This window comes from Anomaloglossus baeobatrachus, unplaced genomic scaffold (genome assembly GCF_048569485.1).
Source record: "Anomaloglossus baeobatrachus isolate aAnoBae1 unplaced genomic scaffold, aAnoBae1.hap1 Scaffold_258, whole genome shotgun sequence".
NCBI lineage: Eukaryota > Metazoa > Chordata > Amphibia > Anura > Aromobatidae > Anomaloglossus > Anomaloglossus baeobatrachus.
In genome coordinates, this window is record NW_027442135.1 from 37843 (window position 1) to 55408 (window position 17566).

At 43.6% G+C, this 17566-nt stretch overlaps 1 protein-coding gene across 4 annotated transcripts in view; it reads right to left on the reverse strand.

Annotated features, from left to right (window-relative positions):
• Positions 1 to 8184: 8184 nt before the first annotated feature.
• The window catches only part of LOC142263437 (uncharacterized), a 60605-nt gene continuing 51223 nt past the window's right edge, over positions 8185 to 17566 (reverse strand). For 3 of the 4 annotated variants that reach the window (XM_075332221.1, XM_075332218.1, XM_075332219.1), the window contains 5 exons: positions 15593 to 15742; positions 15284 to 15463; positions 15079 to 15202; positions 14882 to 14995; positions 8185 to 11608 (listed from right to left, as the gene is read on the reverse strand). In XM_075332221.1, the coding sequence (XP_075188336.1) occupies positions 10071 to 11608; positions 14882 to 14995; positions 15079 to 15202; positions 15284 to 15463; positions 15593 to 15670 (2034 nt within the window). In that variant the 5' untranslated portion in view covers positions 15671 to 15742 and the 3' untranslated portion in view covers positions 8185 to 10070. The remainder of the gene's footprint in view (positions 11609 to 14881; positions 14996 to 15078; positions 15203 to 15283; positions 15464 to 15592; positions 15743 to 17566) is intronic. The other variant, XM_075332220.1, reaches the window with a different exon arrangement.

Consider the following 17566-nt stretch of genomic DNA (forward strand, 5'->3'; position numbering starts at 1 on the left):
AACTTATCAGCTGATCCTGCCATCAGGAGACTTCATCAGCTGATTACCGGCAGCTCCTGCAGCGATGGGACAGGATCAGACTCTCATCCGATCGCTCCAGGAGCTGCCGGTAATCAGCACGGACGTGACTCAGTATTTTTTTTTCTTTTTTCTACTGATGCATCAGCTGATTGTATAACCGGCTTTTATACAATCAGCTGCTGTGTCATGTGATTCACATCCTTGATCCTGACACATCATCTGATCACTTTGCCTTCCAGCAAACCGATCAGATGATATTGGATCCGGATTGGAAGGCGCGGGACCCTTGACCCAGGATTACTGCGGAGGGGGTTCTTTATTTCAATAAAGATGGAGTCACTAATTGTGTTGTTTTATTTCTAATAAAAATATTTTTCTGTGTGTTGTGTTTTTTATTTATCTTTACTAGAAATTCATGGTGGCCATGTCTAATATTGGCGTGACACCATGAATTTCGGGCTTAGGGCCAGCTGATAATATACAGCTAGCCCTAACCCCATTATTACCCAGCGAGCCACCGTCACCAGGGCAGCTGGAAGAGTTGGATACAGCGCCAGAAGATGGCGCTTCTATGAAAGCGCCATTTTCTGGGGCGGCTGCGGACTGCAATTCGCAGCGGGGGTGCCCAGAAAGCAAGGGCACCCTGCACTGTGGATTCCAATCCCCAGCTGCCTAGTTGTACCTGGCTGGACTCAAAAATTGGGCGAAGCCAACGTCATTTTTTTTTAATTATTTCATGAAATTCATGAAATAAAAAAAGGGCTTCCCTATATTTTTGGTTCCCAGCCAGGTACAAATAGGCAGCTGGGGGTTGGGGGGCAGCCCGTACCTGCCTGCTGTACCTGGCTAGCATATAAAAATATAGCGAAGCCTATGTCATTTTTTTTTTAATTATTTCATGAAATTCATGAAATAAAAAAAAAAAAAGGGCTTCCCTATATTTTTGGTTCCCAGCCGGGTACAAATAGGCAGCTGGGGGTTGGGGGCAGCCTGTCTCTGTCCGCTGTGTCTGGCTAGCATGCAAAAATATAGCGAAGCTTATGTTTTGTTTTTTTTTGGGCAAAAAACTCCTGCATACAGTCCTGGATGGAGGATGCTGAGCCTTGTAGTTCTGCAGCTGCTGTCTGCTCTCCTACATACACTAGTTCTGCAGCTGTCTGCTCTCCTGCATACAATGAAGAACATATTAAAGAAGGAAATGACATCAAAACTTTTTTTTTTCATCAACAATCTTTAATGGCATTTGTTCACTGAAAAAAAACGCACCAAAACGCGGTAAAAACGCATGCGTTTTTTTGCCGCAAGTGCGTTTTTTAAGACAAAAACGCACATAAAAACGCAGCGTGAAAAAAACGCCTAGTGCGCACATACCCAAACGTCTGTCAGACACTTGATCCATCTAGAGGAACATCGCATGTACTCAATAGAGGAGCTTCAGGCTAAATATCCTACTGTCACATTCCCGGTGTTTTACTACCTACAGGCTAGAAGTTATGTAACAAAGCTATTGGCGGCTCTCCCTTAAGAAATTCGCATGTAAGAGGTAATGGAAGCTGTAGGTAGACAGCTGACATTGTGGAAGCCGTTGACAGACATTTAGCAGATATCCAGGAAAACCAGAGACGAGCAGCAGAGGTAAAAGCTGCCACAGGCATACAGCAGAAGTCCTGAAGACTGCAGACAGGTTGCAGAGGTTCTGAAAGCAGCAGGCAGACAGGTAACTGAGGTATTGGATGCCGCAGACGTCCTGGAGACCTCAGACAGGTGCAGACATACTGGAAGCCACAGGCAGATTGGTAGCTGAGGTGCTGGAGGCCACAGATAGTCTGGAGATGTCCTGGAGACTTCAGACAGGTCGCTGTGCACACACTAACTAAAAGGCTACATGCAAAGCCCAACGTGGAGCAGAAGAAAGTTTAGCAGACCGGGGGGAAGGGCACAGATCCCAGACACGGGACAGGCGTGTAACAAGTGTATGTTGTCAGCCAAATATCCAACAATGATCCATAAAATTGTGATAACTCTTTATTTTTCTTCCCCTTACATCTATTGATTATTTTCTATTGATCTATTCTCCCCTTTATCAGTGAATATAATTTATTTTCATCCTTTATTGAGTAAAATAATAATTGCAGATAGTGACAGTCATTCTTCTGTTACCCAAATCTTTGCTGAACATTACACAATGTACATATCACATTCCTCTAAATAATGGGGACAATCTAGTTACACCTTTATCAATCCATTCTGTGACATTCCCAAAGTGCTCACAATTCCTGTTCCTCCAGATCAGAGCACAACATAAGTAATAATCTATACTAAAATGGATTTTATTTCTGTCCAACACTGATCACACATTTTCCACTCCAAATGTGTCCCCTGTCTGTCCCAGGAGTCCCACTTCTAGGGGGAGAGCGATTGCCGCCTTTCTCTGCACCATGATAGACATTTGGCTCATAGCGCAATGTTGGGCAAACACCTTCTGATGGTTTATAGACACTGTTTGATGTCTTATTCTCATTGTATATATAAGAAAAAGAAAAAATCCTCTCCAATTCAAACAAGTAAATCTCGAAGAAAATCTCTCACAATAACTATTGCACGGACGCTGCAAAAATCTACAGATCTGGAATCTTCAGACTGTAATCCTGAGAATTTAAGTGAGTAACAAAGAGAAAATGGTTACTCTATTACATCATTCAGAGAATTCCGGAATTCAGAAAATGAAGAGGAGGAAGGAGAACCAATAAGAAGGATATGAGAAGATCTCCAATACAGAACAAGAAAAAAATGAACTTGAGTATGAGTGAATTTATGGATAATGTGTCATGAGTGTGTCCCGCTCTGGGGAGACCTCTGGCGAGTCTGGGATCAGAAGGTCACAGTGCCTTATTTTTCGTAGGTTTACAACTTGATTTGAGTGAATTTACTTTCTTTTAGTGCTGTAGGGGTTAGGTACTTTTTCTAATCTGACTGTCCTTTGTAGCCTTAATCTCCGGTGCATCTATTTTGTGATCACGCCTCGTCGTTATTAAAAGTGGAAGGAACCTGTCTCTGGAAAAAGCTGAGGAGTTGTGACTATTGCAGCTGTGCTGTTTAGTTGCATTAGAAGAGCTTGACGTGTTTTTACTTTTTGTGTCTATTTTCCCTCTGTATCCTTTACCTTGTGTTGTATTATTGGAGTGGTGATACTATTGCTTTTGCCATCCTTCTCACTAGCCAAGGTGAGATCAGGGTGAGCAAAGGCCTAGTCACATGATGACAATGGGAGGAAGGATCCGTATAGAGACGTTCGGGAGCATAGCGTACAGCCTCAGGTGAGTTGGAGGAGGTGTCCCCTCTCCTCATCATCAGGGTCTTCCTTTTTTAACATTGTTACATGTATGCAAAGTAGTAATCAAAGCAAAAGGTGGCTACTTTGAAGAACCTAGAATATAAGACATATTTTCAGTTTTTTCACACTTTTTTAAGTATTTCATTCCACATGTGTTAATTCATAGTTTTGATGCCTTCAATGTGAATGTACAATTTTCAGAGTCATGGAAATAAAGAAAACTCTTTGAATGAGAAGGTGTGTCCAAACTTTTGGTCTGTACTGTACGTTCAAGTGGAGTCCTTCCTTCCAGAAATCTGAAGCCATTTCTGTGACCCAGGTTCCCTAATTTTCTATTTTATTTTATGTAATTGTATATGCTGTATTGTTTTGTTTCCATTTCTAACATCTTTTGTACATTTTTATAAATACTGCCTACTTTTCAGATTACATATATAACATTTAATAGCGTATGGTTTCAGGATGTCGTTTATAGATTAGGAGGAAGAAAGCTACTTGTAATGTGTGTCCAACTGACCTGTATAAGCAGAGACCCTGATTCCAGTGAAGTGTCACTTACTTGGCTGCTTGCTGAAGTTTTGATAAAAATCAATTTTATCTGCTTAAGATCTACCAGTTCTCAAAATGCTCCTCTGTGTATAACCACACCCACACCACTGATTGGCTGCTGTGTACAATAAGCATAGACAGAAAGCTGCCAATCAGGGGTGAGGTGGGGTTATACAGAGCTGATGGAGATGGAGGATACATGGCTGCTGGTTTACTAGTTCTCTAGTGATAATCCCCTAATAATAATACTGTAATTTTATCAAAACAGCAAGCAGCTCAGTAAATGACACATCATTGGAATCAGAGGAGTCCCTGTCTGTCACGGGTAACAGACAGTCCTGTGGTGTCCGGCAATAGAAAGTCACAGCGTCTGGCTGTGCAAAATGGTCCCTGACTTTCTATTATTGCTGCTGTCAGTATTCAGTGTACTAGGTAGCTCCTCTGCTGGGTTTTCATCCTTTTCCCTGTAGGACCCAGCAGAGCTCCCCTTCCCTTCTGCTGTTAATCATCTGTATATCCCCTTGGGTTTAAGTACATTTTCCCTGAATTTGTGCTGGTGATATTCAGTTCCTTCGCAATCTCTGGATGCAAGCAGGTGGCTTGCACGCATCAGTAGGATTGTTGCTGCTCTTTACTGAACTTCTTACTGAGTCATCTAGAGATAAGTTGTATATTGTTTCCCCTTGTTTGTTATTCCTGTGTGTCCTTTAGTGCCTAGTGGGGTTGACGAAGAGCTCATCCAACCTAGGGTCCAGACCAGGGTCAGCCTAGGGTTAGGTATCCGGCTCGGCTCATAGATGTGGAACCTATCTAAGGCTGTGAGGGGACCGAGGGCCCAGTGATAGATTTAGTCAGAAGTCACCATCTTGCCCTTTGCTACGCACAGGGTTTCCCTTTCGCCATTCACTTGGTACTTCCCCGTACCTAATGTCACACTGTCTTTATATTTTTCTGATTTTTAATTAAGGATAAACACTTAGTGACCGAATCCCATAAAATTCACAAAACCCCAGCATAGGTATCATAATTGTTACTTCCTCTCCACCAAGAGATAGGCCCCTTTCAGTTCTGGTCTCTTCTACACCCATATTATAAACTGTAATAAAGGTTTGTGGGCAGAGATGAGCGAATCTAAATAGTAAAGTTCGAGGTTTGTACCAAATACAGACTTAATACAAAGAATCAGTGTTAAAGTTCAGAGTTCAGGTGCTTTATGTATCCTAACCACTCGATCTAGCATCGGTGTGCTCGGGTACACTCAGTGCTCGGCCCAGTGCGAGCTGCTTGCAGTGTGTGAATGGCTTTCATGGGGAGGAAAAAAACATTGTTTGGGTATGTGCGCACTAGGCGTTTTTTTCACGCTGCGTTTTTATGTGCGTTTTTGTCTTAAAAAACGCACTTGCGGCAAAAAAAGCATGCGTTTTTACCGCATTTTGGTGCGTTTTTTTTCAGTGAACAAATGCCATTAAAGATTGTTGATGAAAAAAAAAAGTTTTGATGTCATTTCCTTCTTCAATATGTTCTTCATTGTATGCAGGAGAGCAGACAGCTGCAGAACTAGTGTATGTAGGAGAGCAGACAGCAGCTGCAGAACTACAAGGCTCAGCATCCTCCATCCAGGACTGTATGCAGGAGTTTTTTGCCCAAAAAAAAAAAAAACATAAGCTTCGCTATATTTTTGTATGCTAGCCAGATACAGCGGACAGGGACGGGCTGCCCCCAACCCCCAGCTGCCTATTTGTACCCGGCTGGGAACCAAAAATATAGGGAAGCCTTTTTTTTTTCTTATTTCATGAATTTCATGAAATAATTAAAAAAAAAAATGACATAGGCTTCGCTATATTTTTATATGCTAGCCAGGTACAGCAGGCAGGTACGGGCTGCCCCCAACCCCCAGCTGCCTATTTGTACCCGGCTGGGAACCAAAAATATAGGGAAGCCCTTTTTTTATTTCATGAATTTCATGAAATAATTAAAAAAAAATGACGTTGGCTTCGCCCAATTTTTGAGTCCAGCCAGGTACAACTAGGCAGCTGGGGATTGGAATCCACAATGCAGGGTGCCCTTGCTTTCTGGGCACCCCCGCTGCGAATTGCAGTCCGCAGCCGCCCCAGAAAATGGCACTTTCATAGAAGAGCCATCTTCTGGTGCTGTATCCAACTCTTCCAGCTGCCCTGGTGACGGTAGCTCGCTGGGTAATAATGGGGTTAGGGCTAGCTGTACATTATCAGCTGGCCCTAAGCCCGAAATTCATGGTGTCACGCCAATATTAGACATGGCCACCATGAATTTCTAGTAAAGATAAATAAAAAACACAACACACAGAAAAATATTTTTATTAGAAATAAAACAACACAATTAGTGACTCCATCTTTATTGAAATAAAGAACCCCCCTCCGCAGTAATCCTGGGTCAAGGGTCCCGCGCCTTCCAATCCGGATCCAATATCATCTGATCGGTTTGCTGGAAGGCAAAGTGATCAGATGATGTGTCAGGATCAAGGATGTGAATCACATGACACAGCAGCTGATTGTATAAAAGCCGGTTATACAATCAGCTGATGCATCAGTAGAAAAAAGAAAAAAAAAATACTGAGTCACGTCCGTGCTGATTACCGGCAGCTCCTGGAGTGATTGGATGAGAGTCTGATCCTGTCCCATCACTGCAGGAGCTGCCGGTAATCAGCTGATGAAGTCTCCTGACGGCAGGATCAGCTGATAAGTTAAGCCGGCCGGGCGCTAAAAAGCCGGCGACACCGCGAGAATTACGATCAGCTGATGCGTCAGGTGACTGCATCAGGTGATCCTTTGCCAGGTCCTGCAGGCTTCGTATGTGCCTGAGAGCACACAGCCAAAGCAGCAGTACCGGGACAGGAGCTGGGAGCGGACATGGCACCGGGACCCTGCAGACAGGTGAGTATGACGACATTTTTTCTACTGTTCACTTTTGTTTTTGCCGCTGCCTCTACCTCCCACCCAGCCATGACGCCGCACGGGAGCTGACATGCACAGGATGGAGGTGGAAGCGGCGGTGACGGTACCGGGAGGATTCATGCTTCTGTGTTTACCATCAGAAGGAATCCTCTTCCTGTACACGTCACTTTACTACCCACCCCTTGCGTTTATAGCTGCGTTTTTAGTCATAAAAACGCAGCTATATGCGTTTCTCTTTGCGTTTTTGAACATCTCATTGAACTCAATGGGTGAAAAACGCAGTGAAAAACGCAGAAATAATTGACATGCTGCATTTTTGTGGTCACCACAAAAACGCAGCTACAAAAAAACGCTGCGTGTGGACAGCAAAAATGAAAACTCATAGACATTGCTGGGGAAGCAATGTCACTGCGTTTTCAGCGCAAAAGTGCGGTAAAAACGCAGCTAAAAACGCAGCAAAAACACCTAGTGCGCACAAGGCCTTATAGGATGTATTGTGTACAAGGAAAAAACCCTCCCTCCCCTGGTAATAAATGCTCTGTTTATGGCTGGATGCATGTGGGCGGAGACCCGAACTGCCCAATCAGTGACTTCCAACGGGGTTCAGAACCAATCCGGTTCCCGAACTGAACTTTATTTAAAGTCCGACTGAAAAACCCGAACTTCAACGGGTCCGTATATCTCTATGTGTGGGTAGCCCCACAAAAAAGTAACCTCTTGGATATCAGACAGATAAAATCCTTTAGTTTTTTTTATTACAACAATTATCCTTTGTAAAGGAATCAGTTTTATAACATAAAAAGCCCCATTTATGCGGGGACCACTCCTGATTCATGAAGAGGTAAATGCCTCCTCATGAATCTGGAGCTTTTGACGAGTGGCATGTGCCTCCTTGTGCCATGCTAGAAATATTACTCCCATCAGACACTGGAGTGAGATTTCTGGCATAGGGAACAACAAGGAGCTGTGGTATCACGCCCCCTTCCCACCCAAGCTTTGCCAATTTTAGAGTGAAAATGCCAAATCTTGGCACAACTTTCCAAATTTTTGTGACAGTTTTTTTGGCATAAAAGCTTTGATAATTTGGGAACAGAGCTTCTTAACAACTTTCACATATCTAGGATGCATAGTGTGATTCAATTCTCCCCTCACTATTTTGGTGTAAAATGCCTACAGCTCTGCACCAACTCCAGAGGTTCTGAGGCAAAATCATCACATCTAGACAATAGAGAAAGCTAGGCATGGAGAATATATATTTATAAGCATTTATTAACAAAACAAGATTTGAAATGCAATTATATACAATGTGATATACTTAAGAGTTCCTATCTCCAATCTGGAGTTGCACTTTTTAGTAAATAAAGCAGTGGGAAACCTGAGATTAGTGAATTATCTAAATATAATCCAGTATCAAAACCTTTCACAAATGTTCCAAAAGGCTCTCAAAAAGGCTAAACAGTGTACCAGCTAAAAAAGAAAATGAATATTCACTGCTCCCCACGCCATAATCCCGCCCACCTCTAGGCAATGAAGCCAGCCCCAACCAAGAAGTAGGCGGTATTATTAGCATGGGGAGCAGCGAATATTCATTCTCTTTAATATCGGGTACACATGATTACTAAGCCGCCCGATTACTGCTATGACTGGGCGATCACGTGTGTCTACTATTAGACATTGAATATTCACTGCTCCCCAAACCCATAATCCCGGCTGTGGGGAGCAGTGAAAATTCTGGCAGCTTACCGAAAGAAAATGTCCGTAGACCTTGAGAGCTAAGAAGACATTGTAGACAATCCGTTCCAAGCAAAGACTGAAGTTTATTCCGAGATAGTAACAGAGCAGATAAGACAGGTTATGCGGCAGGATGACACACGCAGGTGTCTTGCAGAACAGCAGAATTAGCAACAGATGAAGAAGAAGTGTCCCCCGAAAGACATGTGGGGATTTTATACATGTTACACAAAGGAAAGCTCATACTACAGAGAAAGGCGTATACGTTGGAGAACAAAGAATATAATGATACAGCATGACATTATTTACAAGCATGGCGGTAAACACTATTGGATTCCTATGGGCCTCCATGATACTTTTCACTAGTTCAGCCGTGTCGTCATTGCTGACATTTCTGATCCCTGAAGGCGCCTCTAATCACATAACTCGTCACACACTGACAACTCTATTGACAACTTAATTTCTTTATCAATTCAATATACCTGCTATTCATGACGACACATCACCATCTATCAACTGACGCAATTATATTCTTCTATTCGATTTAACCTTTTCTGAACCTTTTCTTATACTTCCTAATTACACTGATGCCATCTCTATCTCCTCTCTGGGGGGAGAACTCTAGCCAGTGCATCTCATTAGCTGTAAAGTTAGTTTGCTCAAGTCTTCCCAAGATGGCTGTTAGATACAACATGACTGCTCAGCACATTATGGCTGACTATTCTGTAACACTTACGTCTGCGTGTAACTGGGGGCACTTACTGGCAGTAATGTCATGCGCTGCGCCGCTTACATGCTGAAGTCACTTGCTAGCATCAGAAGAGAACACCGTGCACCGGAAGAGCAGAGGGATGGGGAGTATAATCATTTCTTTTCTTATGTATGCAGTGTGATGGGGAAATATATACCAGAATGGGCCCAAGATGAGGGCTATATATACAAGAATGGGGACATATATACTAGGACAAGAACCATATATACCAGGATGTGGATCATATATACCAGGATGGGATAAAGATGGGCAATATATATACCAGGATGGATATACAATATACACGAGGATGAGAGACACATCAACAGTACCTGGAAGGGGCCCAGAATGGGTGACATCAGTACAGAATTGGGGGATTTTATCCCAGTAACAGTATCAGCAGCAGATCCCCCCCATAACAGTGCTTCATGACCACATTTTTTGTGTCAATCTTTTTCCCTATATTTCTCCTTCAAAACCTAGGTGTGTCTTTCCAAAAAATACAATAAGTTTAAAAAGAAATAAAATGGTTCTTTTCCTCACAAATTCTTACTTGAGCAATTGTAGCCAATCTTTTTTTATAAAACCCTTTGAATTATAGTACATCATGATGGCTTCTCCTGTGTGACTCATCGGACAACAGGATCTGATTAGTCTTAAAACCATTTGGCAAATTCTGAAATCAAGAATGGCTGGTCCGCTCTGTTGGTTTTCTGATGGTTGGCAAAACTTGATTTACCAGTTAAACATTTCAATTATTCACAACATGAAAAAGGTTCCCTTCCCTGTGCAGCATCTTCACATGTTTAACAAGACCTGATTTACTAGTAAAACATTGCCCACATTCTGAACATGAAAATGGCTTCTCTCTTGTGTGAGATCTTTGATGCCTAACAAGATGTTCTTTCCGAATAAAATATTTCCCACATTCTGAACATGAAAACGGCTTCTCCCCTGTGTGACATCTTTGATGCACAATAAGAACTGATTTCTCAATAAAACATTTCCCACATTCTGAACATGAAAATGGCTTCTCCCCTGTGTGAATTTTATGATGTTTAAGAAAATGTGATTTACTAGTAAAACATTGCCCACATTTTGAACATGAAAATGGCTTCTCCCCTGTGTGAGATCTTTGATGCACAACAAGATCTGATTTCTGAATAAAACATTTCCCACATTCTGAACATGAAAATGGCTTCATCCCTGTGTGAGATCTTTGATGCACAACAAGAACTGATTTCTCAATAAAAGATTTCCCACATTCTGAACATGAAAATGGCTTCTCCCCAGTGTGAGATCTTTGATGCACAACAAGAGCTGATTTCTGAGTAAAACATTTACCACATTCTGAACATGAAAATGGCTTCTCCCCTGTGTGAGATCTTTGATGCACAACAAGAACTGATTTCTGAATAAAACATTTCCCACATTCTGAACATGAAAATGGCTTTTCTCCTGTGTGAGATCTTTGATGCTCAACAAGTTCTGATTTCCGACTAAAACATTTCCCACACTCTGAACATGAAAATGGTTTCTCCCCTGTGTGAAGTTTCTGATGTCTAACAAAGCATGATTTCCGAATAAAACATTTTCCACATTCTGAACATGAAAATGGTTTGTCTCCTGTGTGAGATCTTTGATGCTCAACAAGATGTGATTTCCAACTAAAACATTTCCCACACTCTGAACATGAAAATGGTTTCTCCCCTGTGTGAAGTTTCTGATGTCTAACAAAGTATGATTTCTGAATAAAACATTTCCCACATTCTTGACATGAAAATGCCTTCTTCCCAGTGTGATATTTTTGATGCTCAACAAGATGTGATTTCCTGGTAAAACATTTCCCACACTCTGAACATGAAAATGGCTTCTCACCTGTGTGAGATCTTTGATGCACAACAAGATTTGATTTCCAAGTAAAACATTTCCCACACTCTGAACATGAAAAGGTCTTCTCCCCTGTGTGAGTTTTTTCATGGATATTAAGATTTGATTTCCTGGTAAAACATTTCCCACATTTTGAACATGAAAATGGTTTCTCCCTTGTAGGAGCAGTTTCGTATTCAACATCCCTTCTGTAACTTTTATTTTGCTTACAATTCTGTGATAAATCGGAATTTTGGACTTTTTTGAAAAGATCAGATGATAGAGATTTCCTAGGAAGGACTGAAGGTATATCTGGGACAACAACATGCTCTTCATATGTATCATGTGGGATACTTTCATCATCTGTTATAAATTCTGAAGATATTAGAGATCCATCTGAACTCCCAATACAGTCATCTGCTAAAAATAAACACCAAGTTATTAATTTTTAATGATATCTTGAAAGTACATTTAATTTTTTTAAACCATAACATCAGAAATTAAATTAGGGAAAAAATTATTCTGAATCTGTTGTCCAATATCGAGATCTAAAGGCCCCTTTACACGCTACGATTTATCTGACAATATGTCGTCGGGATCACGGTTTTCGTGACGCACTTCCGTCGTCGTTAACGACGTCGTTGCGTGTAACACCTACGTACGACTCTGAACGATCTGAAAAATAGCGAAAATCGTTGATCGTTGACACGACGTTCAGTTTCAAAATACTGTTCGTCGTTTGAAATGCAGCAGACATATTGCTACGTTTGACACCCTGCCAACGACGAACAACATCCACATGACCGCCTTGATCAAACAATATCTCGCTGAACGATGTAGCGTTGTTTGTGAGATGGGTACGAGTGACCGCTACAAAATGACTTATGAGCGATCTCGGCAAATCGTAGCAATGATCTGGGAGTGTCACGTCGCTAACGAGATCACTAGCGATATCATTGTGTGTAAAGCGGCCTTAAGAGTTACATCTTTGTTAATTCGGCTCTCCCATTCCTAGCACCAGTTCTCTGGAATGTGCTACAGTAAATAATCTGATTGATTGTCACAATGTGACTGCAGGATAATGAGGGATAGGGGGCTCCTATACTGTCCCTCACACTAGGGGACCCCAAGCTATTCCTAACCTCTGGATTACCACTGAAGATGGAGATGCCGGAGTCTCGTGCATTACTAGTCTACTGACTAGATCTAATCTGTAATCCCCAAGGGAAGGAAGGGGCAGGATTATGATGGAAATACAGATTAAGGCCCTCTTCACACGTCCGTGAAAAACACGCACGTGTGTCACGGGTAGTTTTTCGGGTCCGTGTCCCGTTTTTGTGTCCGTTTTTATGGTCCGTGTGGCATCTGTGTGAATTGCGTATGCTAGCCGTGTTTGTGTGTAGAATGTCCGTGTGTGTGTGTGGAATGAACGTGTATGTGTACGAGGAATGTCCGTGTGTGTGATGCACAATGTCGTTTATAAATGTCGGCTGACAGCAGACACAGTTGCGCGATGAGAATGAACTCGGGTGAACTTCATCCAACTTCATCCTCATACCGCGGCTCTGTCTGTGTCGAGTACTGATTAGCGGTCACCTGTGAAGGATTCACCGGTGACCGCTAATCCCCCGAGTGACTGAAGTTTCCCCCCCTCTCTCATACTCACCGATCCCCGGCGCGGCGCTGCACGGCGTTCACACTGCTGTGGCGGCTTTTACTATTTTGAAAAAGCCGCCACAGCAAGAGCAGGAAGGCAGCAACAATAATGACAACAAGGGTTAACACAACAACAGCTCACAGTAATAATGCACAAAACACCCATAAATCTGGATCACAAAACCTCACCAGGTCAGTATAGGTAAACTAAAGCTGGCATTAATGAAATAGTCCAGCCAGCATATACAGAACGGGAGCAAACAATACTTTCTCCTCTACAGCATGTGATCACAGACATTAACAAGCAGCCCAGCAGAGAATAACTCTTACTAGCCTGCCCAAGCCTGTGGTTTGATGCCTGTGTCTCCCTGCGCTGCTCACAGACAGCAGAGAAATTAACATGCAAAGTACCAGAGTCTATCATTTCAACAGATCCTGACGCTGCCATGACAGTTGGCAAAACCTGCAAACATCTCCTTGAAACATTGATCCACAACATAGACAATTTCAAAGAGGTTTTTTTCGAAGATGAAAATAAAATAAAGACAGATGTTGAAAACTCAACTGGTTTGTCTGAGACTGTAATGCTGATGGCCTATCCTAAAGCCTGCTTTACACGAGTCGAACTATCGTGCGATAGCACGAGCGATCGTACCCGCCCCCGTTGTTTTTGCATAACGGGAAAATCGCTGCCCGTGGCGCACAAACTCGTTTAACTCCGTCACACGCACTTACCTTCCGGATGACCTCGCTGTGGTCGACGAACGTCCACTTCCTGAAGTGGGAGGAACGTTTGGCGTCATAGCGACGTCACACGCCAGCCGGCTAATAGAAGCGGAGGGGTGGAGATGAGCGGGATGTAAACATCCCGCCCACCTCCTTCCTTCCATTAAGCCGGCGGGTGCCGTGGGACGCAGGTAAGCTGTGTTCATCGTTCCCGTGGTGTCACACAGAGCAACGTGTGATGCCACAGAAACGATGAACAACCTGCACCCATGAAAATAAACGATATTATGAAAGTTAACGACGAGTACACGACTCACGATTTGTGAGCGATACTGCGTCGCTCGGAAGTGTCACACAAGACGACGTAGTGCGCTATGCCGGATGTGCGTCACGAAAATCGTGACCCCGACGACATATCGCATGATATATCGTCTCGTGTAAAGCCCGCATTAGGCTTTGTACCAAAGCAGGTAGCAGGGTCTTGCAGCCTGTACAGATAAGCATAAGGGTTCAAATTCATCAAGACCGGTGATGTGCACTGAAAAATGACGTCAGGGACTGGAGTCAGATTTCTGGCATAGGAAACATTGCAGTTTGTTATGAATTAGAGAAGCGGTGGCATCACACCCTTGTTCTGGCCAAGTTCTGCCCATTTTGGCAAAGCTGGTTAAAATTGGCGTGAACACACACACACACACACAGACACACACACACCAAAAGGTCCTTAAGCAGTCCTATAATTGGCATATAAACACTGGGGCCACTAGGATTATGGGGGCCCTGTGAAATTGTCCAGTTTGCTCTCCCTTTCCCCTAATACCAGTCCGGCATGCCAGCCTGTGTCCTGTTCAGTTCATTTAGACTCCTGCAATTAAGAGATCTTTGGTTACATCATGTCACATGACTTTGAAATCATCAAAGTTCCTTAAACAATCAACCTTAGAATACAACTGATGGAGTCCATAAGAGAGCAGGGTTCCTCAGAAATTGAGCAATTTGATTCCTCCCAACTCCTGACTGTAACTAGGGCTTATTCTTGGAGTAGGGCTTATGTTTCAAGCATTCTCGAAAAATCCCATAAAATCATGTTAGGGCTTATTTTCGGTGTAGGTCTTATTTTCAGGGAAACAGGGTATTCATGAACACTCTGCAGGTCTTTGAGTTGCCTTCATAATGACATAGAGAAGACACTAGAAGCAAACAGCAGAAGAAGCAGAAGCAAAGAAAATACAACTGAAAAACCCAGAGCAGAAAGCCTAAAAATGTAAACACAAAATTAGTGCAGAAAGTACATGAGTAGATATCTCTTACTGGATAGAGCTGGAGGAAACACATCCTGAGGAACATCGGGGTCTTCTTGTTTACAGTCCTGTGGGAGAAGAGGACGGGGACATCTCTCTGGTGTTGTCCTCTTACTGTATAGACCTGGAGGAGACACATACAGGGACTGAATTCATTCCTTACATACAGATAATTATAGGCCGTGTGTATTTAGTCCTGTCTATTACCTGGTGATGTGAGGGGCTGGGGAACCTTCATCATGACGTCCTTGTACAGATCTTTGTGTCCTTCTAAATACTCCCACTCCTCCATGGAGAAATAGACGGTGACGTCCTGACACCTTATAGGAACCTGACACATACAATGATACCGTCACCCCCGATCCCTTCATAGCATTACTGTATAATGTCCCAGCATTCCCAGCAGTGTCACCTCTCCAGTCAGCAGCTCAATCATCTTGTAGGTGAGTTCTAGGATCTTCTGGTCATTGATGTCCTCACGTATCGGGGGGTGAGGTGGAGGCCCCGTGATTGGGCTCAGGGGTCTTCCCCATCCCTCAGACACAGGGGCCTGACAGCGCTCACTAGAGGTCTTCTTCACTACTGTGTAATCCTGGTTATGGAGAGACACAGTAATAAATCTCACTACAGACATTTCCAGAGTCCTCACCTCTCCAGTTCTGTCCATCTGTTATTCCCATAGATAAGAATGATGTAATGTGACGTCATCAGAATCTTTCACCTCTCCAGTAAGCCGGAACAGGATCTCTAGGGTGAGGTGTAATATCCTCTCCGCCATCTTGTCCCTGTCCATATCCATCCTTGATGGGTCAATCAGGAGGATTCTCTTATATAGAAGATCTCCACTGAGTGGATCCAATATTGTAGGGACCTGAATGGGGAGAAGATGACAATGTAACATCATACAGAATCCGCTGTAATAATACAATTACTGGAGATAACCGTTCACTAGATAGGGATGATTGACGCACTGCCATGAGGAGTCTAGACTAACTCTGCTGACTCATTACAGTGAATGGAGCCTTTGAGGGTTTCTTCTGAATCATGTCATTTGAAGAATTACATGTAGACCTGTCATGCTAATAGGTTGAGGAGAAGGGAGGTTAGCCTCACTGCGCCCTGAACCAGGCTTACCCGGAGGGGCATGATTAAGTGCCTACCCAGTCATCACCAGAGCCTCTGTAATTGGACTTTGCTTACAGTAGGCACCAGTTACCAATGTGTTCCACCAACAGGCTGTGTATCATGAGAAAGATGGGGTGGGAACCACTGCCTCTAGAGAAGAACAGGAAGGATAAACCCTGTCACTTACTCTGAGCAACCCTGAGCTCCCCGATGTCCCAAGACAGGTTATTTCACGTCGTGCAACAATCACGTGTCTTACCTAACCAACAACCGTGTCTAGTGAGCAGGGCAGGAGGAACACTAGTCCTCCTTTATGATAATGACACAAAAGGAAAACAACAGACAAAGGAAAAAGAAACTGCATTCCCAAATAACTAGTGGTAAAAAGGGGGGGTGCAAGGGGGTGTGGCCTGGCCAGAGATGTGAGAAGCAGCTAAGAAGAGAGCTCCTGGAACTGCCGATTATCCTGACTTCCACTGGGCCGTGGCGAGGACAAAAATCATCCGTGCAGCAACCAGAGACCACCCTGAACTTACTGCACAGCTTGGACGGAGGTTACATGGCTGGGGGGACGAGCAGGAGGCAGAAGGAGGCGGCAACAGGAATGGAAGGTACTGCACAAAATGGTAGTGGGACACAGACACCAGCCTCCAAAGCAGCTAGAGCTGCAGCAACTCATGCAGCTGAAAAACTATCTAAGTATGCCAGGGGCACAGAATGCAGGGCTCCCACGGTGCACAGGGATGAAAGAGTTAAACTGGGGAGCTCCAGGCAGCACAGCCCTCACAATGCAGTGGAGGAGGAAGGAGGAAATAGTGCAGACTCATTATTACAGCAAGGCTTGCAGGACAAGCTGGAGCTCTCTGCATCCATGCATAATAAATGTCCACATGAGCCTGCCACAACTTTGCAGGGTGCTGAGCCCACTCTGAAAGACGTGCTTGCAGCTATAGCTCAAAATGGCTCCACGATGACATCCCTCAGCTTCCAGATGGGCCAAATCATGGAGGAGTTATCAGGTGTGAAACAGAGCCTCCAAAAAGTGAATGACCGCATGACGGCGTCAGAGGGGAGAATCAGTGACTTAGAGGACAAAATGTCCCAGGTTACCCGTGACTCCCACAGGCATGATCAGGAACTGTCATTTCTACTTAACAAGACAGATGATTTAGAAAATAGATTGAGGAGAAACAATGTGTGGCTGATAGGGGTTCCAGAAAAAACGGAGGGCACAAATCCATCAGAATTCTTTGAGAGATGGCTGCAAAAAGTATTTGGCACAGAGGTCCTATCCCCCCTGTATGCTGTGGAGAGAGCGGCTAGAAACAAAGGCTCCATAACTGTGGACGGCCACAAAATATCCTTCTTGCCTGATTATTCAGTTGAAATTTCAAAAAGAAGAGCTCAATTCACAGATGTGAAATGACGCCTGAGAAATGCACAAGTCTCGCATTCCATGCTGTACCCAGCGAAGCTCAGGGTGGCTGCACTGCAAGAGACATTCTTTTTTGAAAATCCTAAAGATGCTCTCAGATGGCTCGATATGAATGAGCAACGGCTCAGGCAAAGT